Here is a 15941-nt window from a genome sequence, read left to right on the forward strand (position 1 = left end):
GAGCAAAACTAGTCCTGATGTTCAAATCATTTGTTTTATGAATGCAAAATTTTGGACAAAGTTCTTTTGACAGTGCTTTTCAAGTGAATTTTTTATATTCATGCTATTTTAAGTTAAATACCAGCATAGCACCAGCAGAAAGACATGTGACTAGAATCCTAGAACGAGGAGAAAATGATCAGTCTTACCTCCCCCTTGTGCAGATTTGCTGTAGGTTCCAGAGAGGTGTCCATTGATACCAACTCCATAGTCTCCTTTAAAGTAGCGATTCAGGAGTATTTTTCTTAATGTGTTACCCTAATAAAAGGGATAAGAAAAGTGTTTCTTATTGTTTCTCTTTCTAATGAAAAGGGAAAGTAGCAGTACATTAAAATGCCCACTCAAGATGCATTTTATCAATGATGTTGATATGGAAGAATTAATTTTATATAGCATAATATTTTCTGAGATGAAAATCTGCAAATGCTTCCTAAGAAAATAATAATGATTTTGCTTCTCCCAGAAATAAAGAACAAACTAGAGTACTTTCCATGAAATGTACTGAGAAAATCACAACAGATTGTACTAAGAAAATCTATGCACTATAAATTTAAGATTGCCTCAAAGGCTGAGGGTCCTAGTGTTGTTAAGAATATTAGTGATGCCTAAAGAAGACACAGTTTAATAAACACCCTGAGAATTGGAAACCAAAAGCCCTATTTAAGAGGAGATTGGTAAATAGAGCTAGGAAAGTGCTGGGTATACAACAGCTGCTCAAAAAATTAAGCTTGATAAGACAGAGTGAATATATTTAAATTCCAAGGGCTTCATTCAGAAACTGACGGGCAAAAGACAAGTGTACTCCTTTATAAAATATGTAATTCAGAAGTTCCTAAGTCTTCAATGTTATACTGATTACAAGACATTTTAAAAATACTATATTTGGGGGCACCTGGGTGGCTCAGTCAGTTGAGCATCTGATTCTCGATGCTCTTCAGCTCAGGTCAGTATCCCAGGGTTGTGGGATTGAGCACCACATTGAGCCCCACTTTGGGCTCTGCACTGAGTGTGGAGCCTCCTTAAGATTTTCTCTCTCTCTCTCTCTCTCTTTCTCTCTCTCTGCCCCTCTCTCCAAATCATGCTCTCCCTCCCTTTCTCTTTAAAAAAATTAAAATAAAAAAATAAAATACTATATTTTGCTGGTGTACCTGGGTGACTCAATCGTTTAAATGACCAACTCTTAATTTTGGCTCAAGTCATAATCTCATGGTTCCTGAGATCGAGTCCCTGCATAGGGCTCCATCTGCTTGGGATTCTCTCTTTCCCTGTCTCTCTGCTCCTCCCTGGCTTATGTGCTCTCTCTCTCAAAACAAATAAATAACCAAAAAAAAAAAAAAAATACAATGTTTTGCAATATAGTTCCTTGATGTACATAAGACATACAGATAACTCCAGATCTTCCATTTTATTGGTCTTATTATTTCAATAGACAAGTGATTTTAAGGTATTATTAAAGAATACTTTTAAAAACTAAATTAACACCGCAACTACTGAGGTGTTAGTCGCATCTTGTGGGTAAGAACACTGGGGCCCAAGAGCTCAGGTAACCGGATGTAGATCGTGCAGCTAACAGGTGGTACAGCAAAGAGCTGAACTCAATGCTTGACGGAGTCGCCCAGGCCATTTCCACACACGGTACCCAGGGCCACTCCCCAGGCACACCTTCCAATGCTGTGACACCTTGACACGTGGCCCTCACCATTTCCTCTCTCTCTCTTGCTCTGGTTAGACCTCCTTCTCATGCTCTGAGGTTTCATCCTCAGCTCTCTTGTCCTGCTGCTCTCCTTGCCTTCCCTCTCCCTGTCAGCAAATTTATCTGATCCCTGGTTGCATAACCACTTCTGCAGTCTGACTGCCAAATGTCTTTCCTCTAGCTCAACCTGGCTCCCCTAAGCTTTTCATCCTGTTTCCACTTAGATTTCCTTATCTTCATCTGGAGTTTCTACTGGCACCTCAAACTCAATTTGTCACAATGGAATGACCTCCTCTTTTTTATTCTTTTTTTTCTTGAAGTATAATTAACAAAATATATTAGTTTCATGTGTACAATATAGTGATTCGCTAATTCTATATATTACTCCGTGCTCATCAAGATGAGTACATTCTTAATTCCCTCTAACTATTTCACCCATCCCCCCACCCACTTCCCCTCTGGCGACCACAAGTTTGCTTTAAGAGTCTGTTTCTCTGTTTGTCTCTTTTTTCCTTTGTTTGCTTGTTCATTTGTTTTGTTTCTTAAATTCCAGATATGAGTGAAATCATATGGTATTTGTCTTTCTCCAACTGATTTATTTCACTTATCATTATAGCCTCTAGGCCCATCCATGTTGGTCAAATGGCACAATCTCATTCTATTGTATGGTTTAGTAATATTCCATTGTGTGTGTGTGTATGTATGTGTGTATATATATATATATAACCTCTTTATCCATTCATTCACCTATCTATCCACGGACACTTGGGTTGCTTCTATATCTTGGCTATTGTACTCCTTGTTTTCTTTCATAGTCTTTTTTTAAGATTCTTTATTTTTGAGAGAGAGAGAGAGAGAAGGGACAGAGAGGGGAAGACAAAGAATCCCAAGCAGGATCTGCACTGTCAGCACAGAACCCGATGTGGGACTTGAACTCACACACTGTGAGATCACAACCTGAGCCTAAATCAAGAGTCGGATGCTTAACTGACCGACCCACCCAGGCTCCCCTCTTAGCTATTGTAAACAATGCTGCAATAAACATAGGGGTGCATGTATTTTTTCAAACTAGTGTTTTTGTTTTCTTTGGGTAAATACTCACTAGTTCAATCACTGGATCATATGAAAACTTACTTTTATGTTTTGAGAAACATCTATACTGTTTTCCACAGTGGCTATACCAGTGTGCATTCCCACCAGCAGTGCACAAGGATTCCTTTTTCTCCACATTCTTGCCAACACTTTTTATTTCTTGTAATTTTGATTTTAGCCATTCTGACAGGTGTAAACTGGTATCTCATGGTTTTAATTTGCATTTCCCTGATGAGTAGTACAATCTACAGATTTAAGGCAATCCCTATCAAAATACCAATAACATTTTTCACAGAACTAAAACAAATAATCCTAAAATTTGTACGGACCCATAAAAGACCCCAAATATCCAAAGCAATGTTGAGAAAGGAAATCAAAGCTAGAGGTATCACAATTCCAGATATCAAGTTATACCACAAAGCTTTGGTAATCAAAATAGTGTGGTACTAAAGAACAAAAACAGACACATAGGAGATCCCAGAAATGAACCCATGCCTATATGGTCAATTAATCTATTAAAAAGGAGGCAGTAAGATAAAATGGGAAAAAGACAGTCTCTTCAAAAACGGTGCTGGGAAAACTGGATAGCTACATGCAAATGAATGAAACTGGACCACTTTCTTACACTACATACAAAAATAAACTCAAAATGGATTAAAGATCTAAATGTGAGATCTGAAACTATAACATTCCTAGAAGAAAACATAGGCAATAATACCTTTGACATTAGCTGTAGAAACATTTTTCTAGACATGTCACTTCACGCAAGAGAAATAAAAATGAAATAAATTATTGGGACTACTCCAGAATAAAAGGCTCTTAAGCAGCAAAGTAAACTATCAACAAAACAAAAAGGTAACCTACTGAATGGGAGAAGATATTTGTAAATGATATATCCAATTAAAGGTTAATATCCAAACTATATAAAGAACTTCTACAACTCAACACCATGAAAAAACAAACAACCCGATTAAAAAATGGGCAGAGGACCTAAACAGACATTTTTCCAAAGAAGACATACATATGGCCAACAGACACATGAAAAGATGTTCATCATCACTTACTGTCCTTTCTTAAACCTGTTTTCCTTTCAATTTCAATTTATTTTTACATCAGAACCATGTTGATCATTTAAGGCCCCAAACCTAAGAGATCATCTACTAACCCCTTATCTTGACAATGATTTGTGAAATCCTACCTATTTTATCTTTTCAGGTGTAGCTTCCAATAGTGTCTTCGCACATAATTTTTTAACTGAACTGAACTATATGATGATTTCTCAACCACAGTTTTCTCAGTGTTTCTGCTTTCTCATGTCATATTCTTTTCATCCACCTTAAGGATACCACCTATCCCCCCTCTTCATTCTACAGATATTCATTAAGTACCTACTCTGTTTTAGACACTATTCTTTTTTTTTTAAGTTTATTTATTTTTGAGAGAGGCAGAGAGTGTACGAGCAAGGGAGGGGCAGAGAGAGAGGGAGAGAGAGAGAATCCCAAACTGGCTCTGCATTATCAGCACAGAGCCCAGCACAGGGCTCAACCTCACGATTCACCTGAGCCAAAATCAAGAGTGGGACACTTAACCTACTGAGTCACCCAGGTACTTCTAGACACTATTCTAAGTGAATAATATGTAATCTTCCACTCAAAGTGTTTACAATAAGGTCAGTACCATAATAGGCACATATATTAGGCCCTGTGGAAGCATATAAAACTTTGAAGAGGCTTGACTTTGAAGAGGCTTTATATGCAAATCTCCTCTACTAACCATACAATCATCAGCGCAAAGCTGTCCTGTGCATAGTTGATGCACAACAAATATGTCCTAAATGTCACAGTGCCAAGAATTTTAATAGACACTTAGAGTGTCTGGAGTTCTTTATCCTTAGAGTGACTTTTATTTATCGATAATTAAAATTTTAGCACACAGACATTTGCCATTGTTCCCTATTTCATGTTTTCTTCCTTTAAGACTTTTTCATATAATATTATAATGAGTAAAGGTGATGCCCAGTCTTGGAAGAAATAGAGAACCTAGAGAATACATAAGAAAAAAAGAGTCTGTCTCTTTTTTCTATTAAGAGAAAGCCTTTTGAGTTGAACTAATTTCATCAGACCAAAAAAAAAAAAAAAAAAAAAAAAAAAAGATCTTTCCAAAAGGAAAGGGAAAACAAAATAAAATATTTCTTTGAAGTCAAATGGGCTTTTGCTGTGCATCTTATTATAGCAGAAGGAGATGTTCTAAGAGAGCTTGGAGACCCATTAACTATGGAGCTATAATTGTATGTTGGGAAGAAAAATATGAGAATATTTTTACTTAAGTACTAAATTTCTATAAAGGGTAGCTCAGTTTGTTATAGTAACCATGCTTCTCACCTCTACAGGCCAATGTACTGCTTCTCACTTAAACTCTGTAAGATACAGTTGGCCTACCTACAATAAATAAAGCTGAAAAACATGAAAATGCAGGCCTGTTTTTCTTAAAATCACTCAAGTCCATGTCACTGTCTGGAAGAGAACTTGCTGTAAACAGAGCTCCTGGGTCCTTGTGAACTAGCTCTCTTTTTAGTCTATGTAAGAGAACCTTTTAACCACATTACTCCAAGAACCCAACCAAAAGATAAAACAATGGTGTATCTTTTTTAAAAAGGAGAATAGAAAGCTGCATTTTATCCTTTGTTTTTAAAAATGCCCTTTATATTGCGAGAAGAATAAAGCTGTTCAAAACCAACTACAGAGTAGAAGTGTGTCACATCAAATTAAGACAAGCCTCATATTGCTATTATTCCTAAATTTTCTTTGGAAAGATAAAATAAAATCACAGATACTTGTCAGATTCATAAACATCAAAATCAAATGAGTAATTTGGTTTTTTTAAATCTTTCTTATCCAATTCCAGCCTTGTCAACAGCATCCATTTTCTAACTATGTAATATTCAGAATGCCATGGAAGGAGGAAAGGACTTCCTCTATCCCTGTTCTTAACTCTGGAGCCACACTGCCTGGGTTCCAATTCTCTTCATGCCACATATCAACTGGGGGACCTTAAGCAAGTTATTCCATCCCCCTGGCCCTCAGTCCCATAACTGTCAAATGGAATAGTCATAATGCCTATCCTCTTTGGGTTTCTGTGATGATTAAATAGGTAAAAACTTACAAGATACTCAGAATAGTTCCCAGCACATAGTAGGTGTGACGTAAGTTGTGCAGGGCTGATGCTATTGCTGCCAGTATTGATATTATCCAGATCACACAATAGTGTTCAATTTAAAAAGTGCTTTTGTACAGACTTTCTCACTTTATACCAAACCTTCCCATGTAAGTGAAAAAGTTTCTATATCCACTAACGAAAGAGCAAAAATAATAAATGATAAACTACCTGAAAATTCTAATTCGTCCACTATTAACCAGTCCTTGGAATTCTGTCTGTGTGAGCTAATATGTGTACACTGCACTATATAAAATGGACCTTTCTAGAAGTCCAACTAAAGTGGAAAAACTCTACTGTGGCTCCAACTCCATGGTTTTCAACAGACACAAACTTCGGCACTGAAAATGAACAAGAATAGGTGCAGATGAATGGGACTCTATTGTTTGTCTTAGTTATCCTCGTTTAAGCTTTGAAAACTCCAGATATTGCTACATGACGAGTCGAGCACAACTGATTTCTTCTGCCAAACACCAAATTCTGACTTGAGGATCAAGGCAAGTCCTGTGTTCACACTTGTCTTAGGGTATCCTTAGTGGCCTGCACTATCGGTGATGGGTTACAGTGGTGATAATTCAGATGACAGTCGTCTCCACAAATTCCTTTAACTCCAATAAATTAATTTTAGAATTACTGGCAGAAATTCTGGTGCCAGGGTTGTAAATTCTGGTGCCATGGAGCTATAACTGTCAAGGCAGAAATTCGGGAAAGAATGAAAAGCACATTAAGCCATTTTGAAAAGAATTCTACAACAATTGAGAAGTTTGACTTCTATTATATTCACTCTTCAATTCCAAAATGAATTCCTGACTGGGCTTCCCATGGAAGGTGTCCTTGCTGGATGAGGCCAACTAGCAAGAAATGTCCTTTCCAGTCTTTTCAATATCAGAGTCAATTCCAGGCCACAAGACACAGCTTTTAGCCAATGTCTTCATGTGAACACATCCCAGATGTGCTAAATGTAATGGAGCCAAGATAACTAACAACCACCTTCTGAAATTACAACAAAACATCTCCATAAAAAGACATCTTTTGTGGCCAGAGCAATCATGCTGACAGTTTGTGAATATCTGGGAGGACCGTTTTTTTCCTGGCCACTTCCTGTTGCACCAACTCCAGTGTATCAAAAATTAAGCTTAGAAATTATTGCTTTTCATGGGTAGAAAGAATAACAAAAGTTTACTAGTCTTAGAAAGGACCAAGGATTTTCTTTGATTTTCCAGAAAGCACAACACTGTTTGCCATAATAGGTTAATAGCTTTAAGAGTGAAAAGTTCAAGGACATGATATTTGAGGTACTGAATCCACATGTGTTCCCTTTCCCTTGGAAAAATGACACACTGAAGTAATATTTTTTCCACTGTGGAAAATATAATGAAGACACCATCAAACCATGACAACCACAACCGGAATCCTCGAAAACAAGTCCTCCGTTGGAAATTCGAAAGGTAATGACAACTGCAAACTGGAGATGCTTAATTTAGGGTTTTCCCTCAAAGACTATCGCTTAGCTACTGATCAGTGTGGATGAGATCTGTAAGGACGTTATTGTATGTACCTGTAGACTCCACATAGACTCTTTTTAACATTAAACCTGGTTTAGCCTAATTGATATTTCCCTAACCTTTTTGTTTAATGCTAGCATGTCTGCTTAGATATTTTTCCTCACTTGAATTCCCAGGGGTAAAAAGGTACATTTTTAATTTCAAATACATTCTTGCAATAGCTGTACCCTAATTGGAATTACATTAGGTCCATCATTATAATTAACTACAACTTCAAGGAACTCCTTTGGGAAAAATGTGGCCAGTCTCCTATAATCTAGCTTTCTAATGGTTTGAATTTCTTAGTCCCTGACTCCAAGCAGTGAAGGCCATTCCTACCCTGGATGCTTCTTCCCAGCTTTCTCAAGATGAAACACACAAACTTCAACAGGAGTAGTTATTATACACATCCACAAAATGCTCTTCATCAATATAACAACATAATCATTGTAATCTTGAAAAACATATGGATGTCTCAACAATTCTAGAAGAAGGGCTTATAAAAAAGACTGGAAAATGTTAAAACAAATTATTCATACACCACTGTGACAATATACTTCTATCTTCCTTCCTTTTTTTTTTTTTCTTATTCATTGTAAGAACATCCTGCATTTCTACCACATGTCAGGAACTGTTAGGAAAGGGAAGGGGGCAAAAACTTCGGCAGCATATGCTGAAAGAATTTCCAAATATGTAGAGTTAAGACACATGGCACTGTTTTTCAATATAAATAATCCTCACCAGACCATTTGATTCCATTTGTGAAATTTAAACATTTAAACAGTAAATCATATGTAAACATTTGATGATGATGCTGAAGCTAAAAATGACTTCGGTCATCACTCCAGGATGATCAAAAAACCTAGCCTCTCAGCAAACAGGGTTGCTGAAAAGAAAAGAGATAGATTCCTTTTTTCCTCGCTAGTTATGGGGTAACTAGCGAGGAAAAAAGGAAACTATCTCTTTTCTTGGGATATAATAAAAGCCTCTCGGTATTTGATTTCCAAGAAGCACACTGACTGATATCAAACTCAATGGACTCAAACACCTCAGCAATTTAAATATAGGGTCTGCTTAAATTCAGAGTTTGAGAACATATGCAATCCCTCACCCTTGGTACTGGAGAATGGATTTTTTTTTTTCTGCTTGTGATTGGTTAGTGTTCTGCGTAAGCAGTCTTTATCTGATCTGCAGAACATAAAGCTTTGAAAGAAGGGTAAATAAACAAGAAATATACAGGTAAGTTTTAGCTACCATTTCACTATTGAAGTCCAACTACCAGATTCACACATCATAAGTCACTACCTCATAAAATTCCACTCAAATGGCAGTGCACACAACCACTAACACTAAGCCCATAATCCCTAGGTACATAGTGTGGAAACCTACTGAGCGCTATTTGTTTCTGGAAAAATGGAATCAATATGCTGCCAATGCAAGCATGTGCTCTCACACCAAAGGTTGGGAAAAATGGAATTTCAAGTGGTCATTTCAAAGCTTCTGCAAAGACTATGTCCCTGAGGGATAATACGGAGAGGTATGTAGTTCAATAACAGACTCAGTTTATGGGAGGTCCCAGAGAAAATGAGAGGAGAAAGCAGGAGTGGGAAGAGATGAGAATAAATGAGAGAACCAACTCGGATCTGAATAACAATATGAAGTACAATGGGAGAGGTTTCCTCTCGAATAATGGGAAGGCTCCTATTTAGCTTGCTGTTTTAAATCCTCACATGCTGTGGGGCACTTGGGTGGCTCAGTTGGTTTAGCATCCGACTTTGGCTCAGGTCCTGGTTCATGGGTTCAAGCCCTGCGTCGGGTTCTGTGCTGACAGCTCAAAGTGTGGAGCCTGCTTCATGGATTCTGTGTCTCCCTCTCTCTCTGCACCTCCCCCACTCATATTCTGTCTCTCTCTCTCTCTCAAAAATAAATAAAACATTAAAAAAACAAAAAAATTTAAATCCTCACCTGCTGTGATTCCTGTTATATTTCCACAACTATTTAGTAAAGATTGATATATGCGTACCACTTTGCAAGCTGGTGTCACAAGAGGTAAGAAACAGTACAGAAAGACACAGAAGACCAGCACTCTTCAGCCTTGCATAGACCTGCCTGTTTCTCTAAAGTCTCATGTTCCCAGTGCCATCTATGAGCTCCAAGCTGTGAACTACTGATCATAACCAAGAGAGTGTTGGCCCACAGGGCAGTGAGAGGAAGACATGACCTTGAAGTTGTCAAGGGAACAACATTGTAGAGAATCCTCCCCCACTCCCCTGAACACACACAGAGTAAGGAGGGGGGAGGGCGGGGGACTCATCTCTTTTCCCATATTCAATGAAAGAAATTGTCTTTAGAAGGGAGGAAGAAAACTAACGCATTACTCATAATCAGTGCAAATATTTTGACAAAAGAAAGCCAAATTTTAACAAATTCAGAATACATTTAGAAGTTCCTCAGGTAGGAGAGAAATGTTTATGGAGCTGCTGGAATGATGAGGAGCTCTGCATAGCACAATTTCAAAGGAAGATCTTGAGAATTAAATGAGATAATATTTATATACACAGCTTGACACGTAATAAATTTAGTTTATGAAACTCTGGGAATGAAAAGCCTGTATACTTAGTAGAAAAGATGATGTCTTGGAGACCAATGCGAATGGTTTGGATCCAGGTTCTGCCACTGGCTTTGCAATCTCAAGAACTTTATTTAACTGCCCTGAGACTCAATTTCCCTATCTGTGAATAATAATATCCATACCGCAGGGCTATATGTAAAGTATATATGAAAAGCTTTAAGTCCTTAATCTATAATAAGTGCTAAGTAAACAGTTATTATAATATTTTTTAATGTTTACAGGAAAATAAGACTTGTCAAACTCACAGCATGTACAGGACATTACAATGCCCAGTGCCATGAGGACAGAAATAGCTTTACCCACTCATATCTATATCCAGATCTGACCTTCCACAAGTTTTTAAGAGAAGGAAAATGAAAACAGCATTAATTCTGAAGAATATTACTTCAGAGCCAATTTGATCAGTAGGTTTTTTTCATAAAAACAACACCTACACGTGCGTAGGTTTCAATCATCCCTACTGCATGCACAAAGCGGAATTCATCAGAAGCCAATTCAGACCAACTTTTCTTAAAGTACCGTCAGTAGGAAAACCAATGTTCCATGCTCCTGATATTCATTTTTAACATGAGAAATATAAGAAGGTTATTAAATACATTTATAAAATTATCATGCAATAATCGTTCATTAAGAAGGGTGTACTTCCTAACTATTCTCCTTATATTCACTTGGTACCCCTCTAATTCATTTTGCACTCAGTATTCAGAGGCTTTTGAAACAACAGAGAACTAAAATTCAGAATGCAGTAAAACCCTGGATTGCGAGCAGCTTGTTCTGTGAATGTTCCCCAAGAGGAGCAAACATGTCTAATAAATTTTAACTTGATAAATGAGCGATGTCTTGCAATAGGAGTATATGATGCAGAATGTCACATGATCACAACTGAGCCAATGGTTCTTGAAATTCGTTTTGATACATGAGTGCTTTGGATTACAAACATGTTTCCAGAATGAATTTTGCTCGCAAACCGAGGTTTTACTGTATATGAATATATGAATAATGCTTACAAATCAGTGAAAAAAATAATCCAGTAGAAAACTGAACAAAAGAATTGAGCTGGCATTTTATATAAGTACCACATCACAGGCATTCATACAAGCATTGATAGCAAATACAATGACAACAACAACACAAAAACAAACAAACAAATCAACCCAAATACCTACTGACAGGAAAATGGATCAATAAATTGTGGTGTATTCCCAGAGCAGAATATTATACAATGTAAACATGAATGAACCAGAGTCTCACAGCAATACACAACCACCTTGATGAATCTTAGAAACATAATATTCAGAGAAAGGGGAAAAAGCAAGTCCTAGTGTGGTATTAAAATGTGAGCTACCTGTTGTTTCTGGAAGGGAAGCCAGAGTACATAGGTAGATACAAGGTATTGATAATTTTTTCATTCTTCACTTGGCTGAGGGGTTCATGGCTCTTCATTATATTACTATGCTTTACAATTAAAAATGATGATGTACCTATTATTTCGAATAAATTCAACATCCTATTAAAAGAAAATACTCAAAAAATATTGAACCTCAAAATGGCAATAGCTTCCTACATTTGATGTTCTGTTGCTTTTCACCCCTCTGAATACTGACCACGATCCATCACATGGCTTAGGCGAGGATCCAGGATACAACACCCACAAATCTTGAACCGTTATCCACATTGTTTTCTCAACCAATCCACATCTTCCTCCCGCCACACAAGCCATGTAGCGTCTCACTATGTTCCCTTCTGCCTCAAGACATTAGCAGATAATGTTCCCTTTCGCCAGTCATGCTTTCAGTGCCCAACCCCTCAACACCAATACTCCCAACTTTGCTTACTTAACTCCCACTCAACTTTAGGTCTCAGCTCATCCATATCAGGGTCATCCTCTCCAACTGCACCAAGTCAGCTCTCATTCAATCCCCTCAAACACCACATGCTTCACCATGTGTTTGAGTTATATATGTATTTATTTCAATCTTTGAATGATCTCAGTATCCTTCTACTGGACTGTAAACACCACGAGGATAGGGACTGCCTTTTTCTTCTTTATTTGCTGATCAGTGACTCTAAGATCTATGCAAAACTTGGCACATTAACTACTCAATAAACAATTTTGAGTAAGTGTATGAAGAAATGATTCTGCATTAGAGATCACCACGTTTACCAACAAAATTTGATGCTGAGTGCCATCTATTTAAAGGCTGTGATATACATTGTATATCATGTCTTATAACTTCAGCAAATATTTGAGATGCATTCAATGTTACTTGCAAACTAAATATTTTTAGTGTATAAGCTCATTAACTACAGTTCTATGGCTGAAAGAAGGAAATTACGTTAGAATCCAATAAGCAAAATGTTAGAAAACACTTAAAAATAAAGATGAACAATTTCTTTGAATTGTCAGAAGGTAAAATATGAACTAATGATCACAGATATGACCTAAGGCAAAAGAACATATTAATATGCCAAGAGACTAGTTCAAGGCCTTCCTTGTTACAATGTGTCTATGGGAATAGGATTTTTTATGTTTTATTGACAAACATAGAAACCACCTTGATCACACACAAGGCTGTGACTTAGCGACATAATTTCTAGTATTATGTGAATATGTCATTTCAAAATATACAAAGCCACTATTGTCTTTTTAAGATATTATGTTTGGGTGTGCCATAATTTTATTTATTTTATTTTTTTAATGTCTATTTATTTTTGAGAGAGAGACAGAGCACGAGTGGGGGAGGGGCAGAGAGAGAGAGGAAGAAACAGAATCCAAAGTAGGTTCCAGGTTCTGCACTGTTAGCACAGAGTCGGACACCCGGCTCGAACCCACAAACCATGAGATCATGACCTGAGCTGAAGTTGGAAGCTTAAACAACTGAGCCACCCAGGCGCTCCTAGTGTGTCATAATTTTAATGCAGGATAAAATTAAAGATAATTCTTTTATTTCACTTTTCCCTCATAAAATGAAAATCATTTTCTTTCTTTAGTGTTTGTTGTTATGACATTAAAAAAATATGTAGACCTGATTTTGATCATTTCCTGCATCAAATTGTCCATGAGACCATATATTTTGCCCGCTTTAATATCTAGTACCTTCCCCCATGAGCTCCTCATTGTGTGCCATGTTAATCATAATTTTCAAAGAATTTCACAGTGAAAAACTATGAGATAATGATTTAGAGCTAGTGGAAACTAGGAATTTCTTAAATATTCATCAACGTTTCAGAGTACCAATACAATTATTACCCACCCCTTCCAAAAAAAAGAGGTATTAATTCAAACAAACCTAAAGCTATCTGAGCTGATTAAAGGCCATATGCCTAACTCAGGAGCAGACTTTTTCAGAAAGTCCTTGAGTAGGTTTATTATGGTCTTTTGAACACTTTTTAAAATCATTTGGATTCCCTCTGGCATATACCCCAGCAGATATTACACTACCTTATATATCTAAGACTGTAACTAGAATCCAGGTACTAAAAAGGTAATACATTATTTTCGATAACATGCAAAGCACACTTGTTGTTATGAAAAGGTAGTTTCTTGGTAAAGCTGGGGTGCCAGGCATCTGCATTATAAACACAATTTTCACAAGCTTATGAATCGCCTGCTGATGTTGGCTTCTGAAAGAAACAAAACAAAGCATCCTTGGGCTGAAAAGAAAACTTACACACTTTAATAAATATGATTTGAGGTAAACATCCAGCTATTTTTAATTAGTACATTGAAGAGGAGAGGGGAAAGAATCATTTCAGTGAACCATAGGTTGATGATCTCACACCCCTAAACTAACAACTACCTCTCTCCACTTTTCCTGTGTGTGGTCTGGGTAATATACCATTTTTTTTAAATTCCTAGACATTAATGCATATTTTTAATTCCTAGATATTATGCATATATAATGCATATAATGCATAATATAAAAATGCATAATGCATATTTATCAAGTCTTGAATTGTTAAAAGTCTTGTTTTTTCCCCTGGGTATAGGTAAGCATAGATGACTGGGTTGCCTCCAAGGCAGGGGTTAAGGAGGCAAGAAGTGCACATCACACCTCCTTCTCCATTATATTTCAATCTCAATGATTCTTTTTAAAAAAATTTTTTAATGTTTATTCATTTTTGAGAGAGAGAGACAGAGCACAAGTGGGAGAGGGCCAGAGAGAGAGGGAGATACAGAATCGGAAGCAGGCTCCAGGCTCTGAGCTGTCAGCACAGAGCCCGACACAGGACTCGAACTCACAAACAGTGAGATCATGACCTGAACCAAAGTCAGACACTTAAGTGACTGAGCCACCCAGGCACCCCTCAATCTCAGTGATTGTAACACACATTTTTTTCTCCATATTTTAACATTTCTGAAAGACAGGTCACTCCAAAATCAATAGTGTGTTATAGCTCAATTGGCAGTGCTCTTTATCTTTCCAGCAATACAACTGATGGCAGATTAGAATTGGAAGATATATTATATTGAATGGATTTAATCTGACACTGGAAACAACTAAGGTTCAGAGCAGGTGGCATCACTAACATACCCATTTTTCAGTTCACATAAAGGAAGATTAAATTAAGCCAGAAATTTAGGAATTAGTTTTTTAATCAAACTATTTGTTTTCAGTGTTTGCCTTTGTTCATTGCTCCACATTCTATACGATACTTCAATTTACCACCAACTTAAGTTTTGATGTCATATGTTGATTCGGGCCCGCATTAAGATTAGTAAAGAAAACAACAGTATGGATAGAGATAAGAGGTATATTTACTTACAAATCAAGAGCAGTGGATAAGTAAATAAGTAACATAAATTCATTTAATTAATTTAGAAGCTTGAACAATACTAAATTGCTCTCCTTAAAAAAAACCTGCCCCTTCATACCCCTGCATACCTGCTAGGATGATTAAGATAAAAAAGAGAGACAATAACAAGTCTGTGGATGTAGAAAAATAGGGACCCTTACACATTGTTGATTGAAATATTAAATGGTACAACCACTTTGGAAAACTATTTTACAATCCCTAAAAATTGAACAGTTATCGTGTGACCTAGCAACTCTCGAGAGAGAGGGAGAGAAAGAGAGGGGGGAGGGAGAGGGAGAGTCCTGGGGCTATACAAAAGAGAAATAAAAAGATACGTCCGCACAAAGACTTGTACATGAAAGTTAATGGAGGCAGTATTCATAATAGCTGAAAAGTAGAAACAACCCAAATGTCCATCAAATGCTAAATGTGTACATAAAATGTGGTATACCATACAATGGAATATTATTCGGCAACAAAAAGGGAATGAAGCACTGATTCATGTTACGACATAAATGAGCCTTGAAAATATTGCTCTCAGTGGAAGAAGGCAGTTATAAAAGATCACATATTTTATTATTGCATTTACATGAGATTTCTACAAGAGGAGAATCCATTGAGATAGAAAGTAGATTAGTGGTAGCCAGGAGTTAGGGTTGGGAAAGTGGAGAGTGATTCCCAATGGGTATGGGGTTTCTTTCTGGAGTAATGAAAATGTTCTAAAATTAGCCAGTGGGCATTGTCTGCAAATCTGTGAATATACTAAAAACCACTGAACTGGATACTTCAGCAGGGTGAATTTTACAGTGTGTGAATATCTCAAAAAAGCTGTTATAGAAATAGAAAATCCATTAGATTGGTTGAGAAGATTGACTCTTTAAGTATTTTCTAAAAACACATCTTAAAGAAAATAATGTCAGTTCTGTCCAAA

The 15941-nt window shown here is 36.9% G+C and overlaps 1 protein-coding gene across 7 annotated transcripts in view; it reads right to left on the minus strand.

Annotated features, from left to right (window-relative positions):
• ITPR2 (inositol 1,4,5-trisphosphate receptor type 2) overlaps nt 1–15941 on the minus strand; it is a 508939-nt gene that overhangs the window by 170485 nt on the left and 322513 nt on the right. For all 7 annotated transcript variants that reach the window (XR_006708628.1, XM_045463013.1, XM_045463012.1 and 4 more), the window contains one exon: nt 189–297. Coding sequence is in view for 6 of the 7 variants with exons in the window: in XM_045463013.1 (XP_045318969.1) it covers nt 189–297 (109 nt within the window). In the remaining variant the exon portion in view is untranslated. The remainder of the gene's footprint in view (nt 1–188; nt 298–15941) is intronic.

The sequence above is a fragment of the Leopardus geoffroyi genome, chromosome B4 (genome assembly GCF_018350155.1).
Source record: "Leopardus geoffroyi isolate Oge1 chromosome B4, O.geoffroyi_Oge1_pat1.0, whole genome shotgun sequence".
In the NCBI taxonomy this organism is placed as follows: Eukaryota; Metazoa; Chordata; class Mammalia; order Carnivora; family Felidae; genus Leopardus; species Leopardus geoffroyi.